General features: G+C 40.4%; 2 protein-coding genes across 3 annotated transcripts; both read right to left on the reverse strand.

The window, feature by feature from the left end:
* Window positions 1–780: 780 nt before the first annotated feature.
* LOC102228546 (proteinase-activated receptor 2-like) lies at window positions 781–4,436 on the reverse strand. Its single transcript, XM_005802479.2, has 2 exons — window positions 4,351–4,436; window positions 781–2,953 (listed from the first exon to the last, which is right to left on the reverse strand). The coding sequence occupies exons 1-2, from the start codon at window positions 4,373–4,375 to the stop codon at window positions 1,890–1,892; spliced, it is 1,089 nt and encodes a 362-aa protein (XP_005802536.1). The 5' UTR covers window positions 4,376–4,436; the 3' UTR covers window positions 781–1,889.
* Window positions 4,345–9,109, reverse strand: LOC102228816 (proteinase-activated receptor 1-like). 2 transcript variants are annotated; one of them, XM_023338567.1, is made up of 3 exons: window positions 8,945–9,034; window positions 7,250–7,371; window positions 4,345–7,136 (listed from the first exon to the last, which is right to left on the reverse strand). In XM_023338567.1, the coding sequence occupies exons 2-3, from the start codon at window positions 7,300–7,302 to the stop codon at window positions 6,131–6,133; spliced, it is 1,059 nt and encodes a 352-aa protein (XP_023194335.1). In that variant the 5' UTR covers window positions 7,303–7,371; window positions 8,945–9,034; the 3' UTR covers window positions 4,345–6,130. The 2 variants fall into 2 exon arrangements, with proteins under 2 accessions (XP_023194335.1, XP_005802537.2); XM_005802480.3 differs by having other exon boundaries at window positions 4,345–7,371; window positions 8,945–9,109.
* Window positions 9,110–10,849: the final 1,740 nt, after the last annotated feature.

Genomic DNA, 10,849 nt, shown 5'->3' on the forward strand with positions numbered 1-10,849 from the left:
AGAGACAGAGGCCCAACTTCAAGGCGTTAAAATACAAAGTCACATTTCTTTCTGTGGGCAGGAAAGATCCGTAGAATTTGAAGAAGACTCAAACTGAAGTAGCCAACTATTTTACAATGACTGCCTGTCCATCTATGGTAGGAAGACAAAATTATACAGAGTCACAGTTGGTCAGTAAGCTAATTAGTTTGGCCATAATTGTTTTTGGTGATTTAACACTCAAAGTTCACAGTATTGAAATGGTGCATGGCCAACCCTGAAAAGAGAACAAATGGTAAACATGTGTGTTATGAAAATAAGGAACAACTATAGTTTGACCTTTCCAACAGCTGCCATACAGTACACACTCAGCTACACGCGCCTCTTTAAAAGGTCATTTTTAGTTCCACCTGCAGCAGCTTAATATTTGATTAATCTCACTGCAATCGTCTAGTAACAGTTATAAAAACTTTTAAAAGACATTCTTTGGATGTGAGAAATGTTTGAACTTTATGTTACCCACAGGTTGAATATTAACTGGGTTGTATTACAAGACGAAAACCAGAAACCCTTAAAAGGAGTAAAATGTCCATTTGAACACATAGATCATTTTTGCTTGACAAAAATTGGCCTAAAAAAAGGGCTATGTTTAAAATGATTACTATGCAGAATGTGTGTTGTACGAGTGACTAACAAAGCTGGGGTAAATAAAGGTGTTGGAGGTATCAGAAGGAGTTGTGTTCAAAGTAGGTTAAAGAAGTGTCCAGCACATATAAACTGTTTTTTTTTTTATTGTTAAACACATAATTGAGCATAAAATGATCAAATTCAAACTCTGAGAGAAGCTTCTTGATAAAATTATTAGTAATTTTGAATTCAGCAGAAAAAACACAATGTTTTCCCCATTTATCCATAATATCCCTAATCTGAGTTTTACTAAACCGATGCGTTTACAGACCAAAAACAAAATGGGAGTTTCAGCTTTTGAATGCATTTGGTTTGCAAAGATGTCTCAGTGCTCGTCTTCAGTCCGAGCCAATTAAGATAAAACTGGCTGATTTTGATCACTGACTGGCAAATCCCCAATTTAAACCAACTACATATTCAGTGTGCATCCATGTTCTTCAATCCAAATTCAAATGAGTTGATTCAGGTAAAGATTTACAATGTAAATGAAACAGGTTTGTCCATGCAGGAAGCAGGAAGAGCTGGACTAATAGTTGGGCCAACGACTCCACTTTTGCTCCTTGCAACATGAAAGTTTGCAAATTAGCTTGGGAGGTTTAGCAGAGGTGTAGCTTTAATTATTGTGTTTATGATTTTCTTTCGACTAAATTCTGCAAATTGAAAAAGATTTGCTTGAACATTGTGATTCTAAATATTTTTTTTCCCCCTTTCGGTTTGACAAAGGCTAAAATGCATGGTTATACAAAAATATATATAAAAGAAGTCAATTATTAAGGTAGTTTTACATAATTTAATAGGTAAAAGGTGCCATTAACTAATTGATTTACAGTCTTGTCGCACACAAAAAAGGCTACATTCATTTACCTAAAACCACAACATTAGTATCTTCTATCATCAAGGTAACTGGTCAAAAATAGCAATAAAATGAGGCATGTAGCAGAATACATAAAATATATATAAAAAAAAACAGATAAAAAAAACTGTACAAATTATTTTTCAAAAACAAATATTCACCATGCAAAAAAAGCTCTAGAAAATCATAGACCTGTTCCCAACTGCTCTATCTCAAGATCTATTTTCTCTCAAACCTGAGTTTAACTCGCAAACTCTTCACCCTGTGAGCGGTCTGATGGGGGTCGCACTAAACTTCCCCGCTGGACATCCTCCACGCTCCTTCAGAGCGTCGCGCTAAGACCACGGGAGGGTTAATAACGACACCGCCATCAGCAATCGCTGCTCTGCGTGTTTCGCGTGCTACTGGTGGTATACGAGCCGCTCTTCTTGGAGAACTTCAGAGCGCTGAAGGAGACCTTTTTCCTCTCAACTGTCCTCTGACTCCTGCACAGGAACGTGTTCTTCACGTGCTCCCTGAAGTCCTCGGAGATGAAGTAATAAATAAAAGGGTCCACGCAACTGTTCAGGCTCGCTAGGCACAGGGTGGTGATGTAAAACCCGTACCCGTTGCTCACAACCTCTCCTAGCAGGAGGATGTAGTGCGCCAGCAGCATGATGTTACTGGGGGTGAAGCAGACGATAAACATGAGCAGGACGGTGATGATCAAGACCACGGCCTTGCGGCGCTTCTTGGCAATGGTAGGGTCCCCCATGCTGTCCTGGAGAGCCCTGAGCATGAGGACGTACGATATGATGCACACAACTGTCGGGACGACAAATCCCAGCGTTCCCATTGTCAAGAAGTATCCAGCCGCAGTCTTCCTTTGGCTCGGCCTGGTGACGTCATGGCAGGTCCGGATGCACATGTTTGGTATGTTTACTTCTTGATCGTAGCAGTAGAGAGGAATGGTGATGAGCCACACCAGCACCCAGATCGCTACAGAAACAGAGACTGCTAAACAAGTGCTCCTTTGATGCTGGGACATTGGGTAGACTACAGCCCAGTAACGTTGGACGCTAATGCAGGCGATGAAGGCCATGGAGCAGTACATGTTGCCATAGAAGAACCCCACCAGAACTTTGCACAGCCCGTCTCCATACTTCCAGTCGTTGCCATTGAGGTGGTAGTCTATTTTTAAAGGGATCCAAATAACAAAAAGCAGGTCAGCAAGAGCCAGGTTGGCCATGTAGATGGATGATGGGTGCCTTTTTTTGGTCCTGAAGAGGAAAACCCATAGAGCCAAGGCGTTGGTGGGAAGCCCAACGACAAACACGAAGGTGTAGACGGCTGGGAGGAAGACGGTTGTGAGAGGGCTTTTCAGGACCGCTTGGGCTTCAGAACCGACAAATACGCCATAATCGGTTTCCGTCCCAGTGAAGCCTTTTGTCGTTCCTGTGAATTCAAAGCATGAGATAAGCAAAGGAACAATAAGCTTTATTTTTCATAGCTTTCCAAAAGTACTTCTAAAACATTAACTTTTTCATATTCAGTGCATAATAACCATAGACGTCAGTGTACTTCAATGAGATTTTATGAAATATACCTAACATAAAGTAGTGCATAACTATGACCTGAAAAAGAAATATAGTGCTCTAATTTGTTCTCTCTTTTTATTTATTTATTTATTTTTTACACTATATTTTTTCAGATCATGACGCAATTTTTAAGATTGGATAAAGATAGCCTGAGTAAATAATGACCTCATTCATTAAGGGGGAAATTACATCCAAAACAACCTGGACCTCTGGGGAAAAGCAACTGTCTGACAAACCATAGCACACGCTTCCCAAATATTTCCATTTTTGTCTCATCAGTCCACAGAAAATTTTCTCAAAAGGGGTCATCAAGATGTTCTGTAGCAAATTAGAGTTGGACCTTCGTGGTCTGCTTGGCCAGCCTTTGCCTCTGGTTTAGAGCTTTCCCATTACTGCCACGTCTCTCTGTTAAACACTGACATTAAGGAATCGATGTCTGCTGAGCTGTAGCTGTTGTTCTGGGTTCTTGTGACCTCCTGGTTATGGTCTATGTGATCTCTGAGACGTTTTGGTCGATCAAGGTCTCCTGGAAAGGCTCACCAGTGATGTGTGTTTCTTCTAACTATGGTTCATTGGCGTCTTATAGCAGTAGTACCGTACAACATTGTTTTTCTGATTGTTTTTAGATCATGTGATGCTTTTTGAGATCTGACTAAAAGATTTGAACTGAACATCCTGATTGGCTTCCAAAAGCATTCCGTCTCTGAATGTGTGGAATGAGACTTGAGGTTTGGACAGAGGTTCACCTTCCAGCAGGACAGCCTAAGCTGCAGCAAAAATAGTTTGACTTTAAAACACATTCATATGCTAAAATACCCCAGTCAAATATCAGACCTTTAGTCCTTTGAAAAGTACAGGGAAATAAAATTCCTTTCGTCCAATTCGACTGCAATTGAGCCATTTTGGCCAGAAGAATGGGCCAAAATGTCTGTCTCTATGTGCAAACCTGGCCAAGAGACACCATAAATGTACACAACGTAATGGCTGAATACAAAAACAAACACCTATTATTAACCTTACACTTTACAACTATCCACTACTTTTGTGTTGGTCTAACTCTAAAACTCCACATGAAATACAATACAATAAATGTAGCGGTTGTGGAGACGGTCTGTTGGGTGTAAGGACGCACTATTTAACCTAACGGTATGAGACCTGTCGTTCAAAATCCCTGTTTATGTACTGGGTTCCCACACGGACAGGTTATTGAGGTAATAACAGTAAGAAAAAGCCAAAAAGAATATAAAACGTTACCTTCTGTCGTCGCACACGTCGACATGACCGTAAGCTCAGTTGACAAACGCGCAGGTTAAAAATGAGAGAGCGGGCGCGGTCTGCGTCGACACCGTTCGTTTCCTCTCTACAGGTTGCAAAAGCGAACTTCCTGACACCTGGATGATGTCACTGTACGTCACGTGACTACGCAAAGCCGCCAGCCTTGGCACCCACCCACTCCAAGACGGTAACTGAGCTGGATAATTAGGAGAAGATTTCATATAAAAACGTGTCGCCTGCTTTCCAGGAACGCGGGGTTGTGCTGTTCCTTGAACTGGTTTACTGTGTTCACACATAGAGGTTATCGGAGGATACAAGTCAGTACAATGACTCTTCTGGTCTGATTGATCGATGCAATCTGCGACTGTTATCAGCCATAATTTCTCTTTTTAAATGATTGGCCTGTATGCGAACATCTCATGTACAAACTTAGGATTTTAGGTATGTGCCACTTAGGGGAAAAAACTAGAAGAAAGCGACTAAATGAGAATAGTATATCAGCCTAATTAATTTTTTTCTCTCTCTCCTTTCGACTATTTCAGCCAGGTTATCTTTGACTCTGTGCTTGAAGGACGTTTTAGTAAGATTTCTGACAAAGGATTTTAGGAAGTAATTAATTATTATCTTGAGATACTTAAGCAATGACTACCTGTAGCCAAGGTGTCTCTTCTTAGGCATTGCTATAGAGTGGTGAGGATGACATTTTTCTTAATAAACGGTAAAATAGCACCACCTATCGGTGCAGATGAGTAAAAACAATTTTGATTTTATTAGTGTCATAAGCAGTTTAGAGGTACGCATGCGTCACCTTTAGCGAAATTTGCATTACATTGGCTTTTATTGGTAGCCAATTCTGTTGATGTTTCCCCTAATATTCAAATTTTATGTGAATGTCTTTTTGATGACACAATTAATGTGTACAGTATCATTGTAGAAATTCAACTCTTTTTAAAAGGACATTCTTACAATTCAACAGGCCGCCTTATGTTTTTACTTTACCAGTGTCATGTCAAATTTTCTCGCACACCGAATGTCACGTTTTCATTAGTAGTAATCCATATTCAATTAAAACGTACAGAAATAAGTGAAACAAATTACTTTGTGCAAATAATTCATGATTTTCATTTCATGAGCAAAGTTACTACAATAAATTCCCTTTTCAGTATCAACCTAACTTACTGAGTTACATTTGTTAAGTATGCGACCCATTGTATTAAAAGAAATAAAAATAAAGGATGGAAAGTTCTCTGCCAACTTAGTGATTTACATATTTGGCCAGCAGGGGGCAGCATTGAACTTTTAACTGGAACCTCTGGTTAATTCACACAGTTTGCTTAATAGAAGTCAAAACATCAAAATTGAGTCTCAAATATTTATTAAGAAACTAATATATATAAAAATATTGTACATTTCGAAAAGATATAGCTGAAAGCTAACAAAAAAACAAAGTAGTAAACGTAAGAGCGAATAATATTCAGTGTGCAAATGTAAATATACAGAGCAAAAGGTGAAGCATACTGCGGTTCTACACTCAGTTTTATGCCAGATTTAACTTCACATTTGTGCGTGTAGGTTTGTCCTCCTGACAAAAAAAGAAGAAGAGATTTCTAGTGTTTCTACTACTGCAAGATGTTTGGTTACCTTCCGTTTCAGTAAATCTCAAAAGAAACATCCCAACTAAGTGCTCAGTTTATGTAGTAGCCTTAACTTTACAGCTTTGTGTTTCTGTACTTAAAAACGCTGCCCAGTGCCACAGTGATCAGACCAACAGTTTCTTGTACTGGCTGTTCAGGTTTTGTTCCAATGAGTTTGTTTTGCTCACTGATGAAGTCATTGTGGAGCATTCGGTGCGGCTGGACTTCAGAATGGGTCTGGTGCTGGATCTGTACGAGTCAGACGACGAATTGGTGAGAGCACCCTTCGTCGACGATCTGCACAGCATGTTGGACAGCTGTCTCTGACACTGGGAAGAGCCGAAGTAGTAGAGAAGGGGATCCAGGAGGCAGTTCAGGCTGCCCAAACACAAAAACATCAAGTAGAGGCCATAGGAGCTGTCGGTGGCCTTCGAGGCATTGTTGGATCCCTCAAACAGCAAGTAGTGTGCCAGCAGGAAGCAGTTGGTGGGCATGAAGCACAGCACGAAAATCACTAGGACCGTCAAGATCATCACCACCGCTCTCGTTTTTTTGCGTGATCTTCCTTGAAGCCCGCGTGCCACGCTGCTCAGCGTCCAGATCACCTTGGTGTAGGACCCCACCGTGACAAGAAAAGGCAAAACGAACAGGCAGAAACAGATGGCAACGAAATAAATCTTCAACCACAAAATCGCCTCAACGGTTTGGACGTCGTGGCAGGTGGTGATGTTCAGCCCCTCAACGTGAGCCGTCTGGTCGGAGACAACGAGAGGAACGGAGGCGGCGAAGGACAGGACCCACATGGTCACGCAGGCCTTGATGGTGTTCTCCGTCTTCCTCCAAGCCAGGGAGTCGATGGGGTACACAACCGCCAGGAACCGGTCCACGCTGATGCAGGCTATTAGAAGGACGGAGCAATACATGTTCCAGTAGAAGCTGGCGGTGACCACTCGGCACAGGAACCAGCCGAATATCCAGTTGTTGCCCATGAAGTGGTAAGAGATCTTGAAGGGGAGCATGAGGCCGAAGAGCAGGTCCGCAGAGGCCAGGTTCAGCATGTAGATTGCCGCCGGCTTCTTTGGCTGGATGCCCTTAAAGAAGGCCACGATGGCGGCGAGGTTGATGGGAACGCTGATGCAGCACACCAAGGTGTAGAACGAAGGCATGAGTACCGTGGAAATGGGGCTCGTCAGGAACTGACGTGCCTCTTCAGAGAGGGATCCATTTAATGTTTTATTCCTTACCGTTTGGATTGTTGGAGCCAAACGGCTCCAACAATCCAATTGATGATCTTCATCAACACAATCTATTGGTTCATTGTCATTGGGGATTCCTGAACCAATGACAAAGGTCCGTGGATTAGTGCCTGACAAAAGAAAAAAGACAAACCAAATCAGGACCCAAATTACTATAAAGTGAAATATTTACTATTCAAATAATTAATTCGGAAAAATACAAAGTCGTTATGAAGGGCCCAAGGCAAATTAACTGACAACACCTCAGATAGGTCTGATCATGTCATACTTTTACATTTTCGGTTGCCTCTGACAACGTTTTCGGGTATAAAAAGGCTGGATGTTTCACATGAACTGTCAATTTATGCTTTGTACCTGCTTTGGCAATTGATGATTTAGAGCAGTGGTCCCCAACCAATTGGTACCGGGCCGCACAAGAAATAACGAACTACTTCCGGATCTTTTATTTTGAAAATCCTAAACCGGATTTTACAGGTTACGTCTTGCGCGTCAAACTTGAGCCAACTTGCAGCAGAATGAGTAACAAAACAACATCGGAGTAAACAAATGTCCCAAACAGAGACAAGAAACAGAATAAAGTAGAATATATTCTATATAATCTTCTGAAAACATTGAAACCTTAAAATTAAGCATTTCAGTATGACTATTTATCTTGATTTTTTCTTTAAACATTAACCTTAAACAGTAAATAATTTTTTTAACAACAAAAAAGGTATTTATATATTGTATATGTTACAACTAACATATACAAAAATGGTTAGTTGACATGACTAATGCAGAAGTAGGGAGGGACGTAAAGAAAATCTTGGGAACGAAATTACTGGATAAATAGTGCAAACAGATTGGTCTGATTGTCAAACCATGAGCTTGTGTTCATTCTAGGACTATAGAAAATGTGAAATTTCCAAATAAACCTAAATAAACACGGCGGTCCCTCCTGGGCAATGACGTACAAAATGGCTCACGACTGAGGCACGTGGCTCTTCGGCCCTTTCACAATGGCTTTTCATAAATTTGGTTAAAAATGACGAAGAACCAACTAATTTGTCCAACATATAATAAAAATCCAGTTTCTCGTGGAATGCCCACATTCAATTTTCATGACAGAATTAACCAAAAAGTGATGCATTGTTTTACATCTATTTGTCTTGTAATTCGTTTGAAAACTTTTTTTTTTACACTAATTTTTTGACAAATAACCTAACATAGAAGATAATCTATTCATGAGAATGGACAGGACCTTGGACCGTACAAGTTGCAGATGACTTAGGGCTACATTCAACCTTGGACCGGCCCTGTGCTAACTTTCTAACACACACACACACACAAAAATAAAATAAAATAAAATAAAAATGCCGAAAAAACATAATCACTCAAAAGTAGTCTTTAATTTACCATCCATGCTTCAATTTCGGGGAAAATAACGAATACTACAAACTTTAAGACTGTAACTTTAAAAATCATCCACCCCATTATTTAATGTCAACTCATATTTTCCCCCCTCAAACATGGTGATGGGGAAAAATGTTCCTACTTTCTTTTCTAAAACCAGCTCATTTGTGTGCGAAAAGTCACACCAGTTACGTTTTTGTTGTTGTTTTTTTTTTTTTTTTTTTTTTAAAAAGCTGGTTATTTTGACGTACGATTCATTTCAGACGGATAAAAACGGAAACGTTTTCTCACCGTTTATTTCGAAAGCACCAGCAGCAGAAAATAGGCAAACCAGCACCAAAACCAAAGACCTTGGATCCCCTGGAAACATCATGTCGGTGAAATCCTGGCTCCAAATCGAGAGGAAGATGGCTCCAGACGTTCTGCGTCTCTCTCCCACGTCCCTCTGCAGTTTATCAGACTCCCTGAGACTTTTTGTTTCCGCCCACATTTAGTCCCCAACGCGTCCCCCCTCCCCCCGGTGTCCGGTACTTCACTCCAATTCCTTTCTCCTGATGTCACCTTTCCCGTCACACAGTAACAGCCCGACCACGAGGAAATCATTACAAAAACCGACCATATACATAGATAAATAGATAAATAATACCACATTTCTCTCTGCTGGAGACGTTCCACATTGCGTCGCATTACAAGCAAACTTCAACGTGCCTTATTTTCATTTCAAGCGCACGCGGTCCGTCACGTTGCTACAATTCAAAGTAGAAAAGTGCCAAAACAAGTTCAGTACTTATTTTATTATTTTTTTAAATGATATGAAATCAACTTGCAATGAATGTTCATGGCTAACTAAAAAACAAAAACAAACAAACAAACAAACAAAAAAAACAACACTGCATATCCCCATAAGTTTCAGGAAAATCGTACACATTTGTAAGAGACAGAAATGTGCCCCTTCACTTCCGGTCACTTCCGTCGTATCAGGAACGTCAAAACTCTTGTCGACGTCCTAAGTCAGTCAGACGTAACTCTTGTTAGAAGGAGAGCGTTAAAGGAAAGCTTTAGTTCAATGGCGTATGATTAGAAGGTGTTAGCAGAAAGAAAGAAAGAAAGAAAGAAAGAAAGAAAGAAAGAAAGAAAGTAAGTTATGGACTTTACTGGACATACTGTGAAAAAAAGTGTGACCCATTGTCCGGAAAATATGTTAAATGTTCTTTTTTTATCTTTATCTTTGCATGTGGTGACTAAATTGGACCAGATTAGAGATTAGTCCAACAGAAGGACTTCTATTTAATATATAATCTGAGGCTCATGTTGGCCTTGGAGCGAAAAATGCCACTGTAGTCTGTCGAACGTGTACGTTTGTTTTCCTTTTGATAAAAGTAAAACCAACTGCAGTTTTTCAGAGACTGAAGGACGGGAGACTCTGTTCCATAAACAGAACTTCATGCTCAGTGTCGTTTACAAGATAAGTCTTAGTTCGTCCCTGTAGACGTTTCAGGGCTTCCTCTGTTTGTAGCAGGCAGCTGATCATATCAGGAGGAATCGGTAAATACGCAGCAAAAAAATGACCACTTTGAGATATATATATATATATTATGAGTCATCTAGTCTAGTTTTCTGTCTGAGTTATATCTAGGAACATATTGCTAATTTATGACGAGGATCAAAAACAAAATGTTCAGGACCCTTACTGTTTAAAGAAAAGTCTTTTCAAGGCATTTTCACAGGAACTGGCTTCCTGGACTTCTTCCTTTTCTGTCCATTGTAAAGTGTTTATTTGTGGCTTATGTAAACTAATTGTTCAGACTGTAAACACTTCTAATTTTAGTTAAATCTCATGGCATGAGAGCTGACTCCACCCCCAGATGGCAGTCAGCCTCAGAGTCATTAAAAAGCAGGAGATTTGTAGCTATGTAGCACTAGATAGAACCGACAAGCTAGAGAAAGTGTTTGCGTTGGCTCACGTGAATGCTGATCGTTTTCTCTCAGTGCGAGAGGAAAAGTTAGTTTCTGATGACAGGAGGAGGTTTTGGGAGTAGTCGGCCTCATTTACACAAACAGCCTGGACTCCCTCGGGGTTCGGTATCTGAGCTCGCTGACGTTCATGCAAACCCGTTTCCTCCCAGACACTTCTCTCAAAGTTGTCTGTTTTTCATTAACTCGTCTCCCTCTTGCTTGCTTTCAAATTCATTTGTA

The sequence above is a fragment of the Xiphophorus maculatus genome, chromosome 8 (assembly GCF_002775205.1).
Source record: "Xiphophorus maculatus strain JP 163 A chromosome 8, X_maculatus-5.0-male, whole genome shotgun sequence".
Classification (NCBI taxonomy): domain Eukaryota; kingdom Metazoa; phylum Chordata; class Actinopteri; order Cyprinodontiformes; family Poeciliidae; genus Xiphophorus; species Xiphophorus maculatus.

Bases quoted from the DNA above. Each gene is read 5' to 3' on its own strand.
- LOC102228546 (XM_005802479.2), bottom strand. From the start codon at position 4,375: ATGTCGACGTGTGCGACGACAGAAG. The intron at 2,954-4,350 runs GTAACGTTTTAT...TTGAATTCACAG, and splicing joins GACGTGTGCGACGACAGAAG to GAACGACAAAAGGCTTCACT.
- LOC102228816 (XM_005802480.3), bottom strand. From the start codon at position 9,026: ATGATGTTTCCAGGGGATCCAAGGTCTTTGGTTTTGGTGCTGGTTTGC. The intron at 7,372-8,944 runs GTGAGAAAACGT...TTCTTTTGTCAG, and splicing joins TGGTGCTTTCGAAATAAACG to GCACTAATCCACGGACCTTT.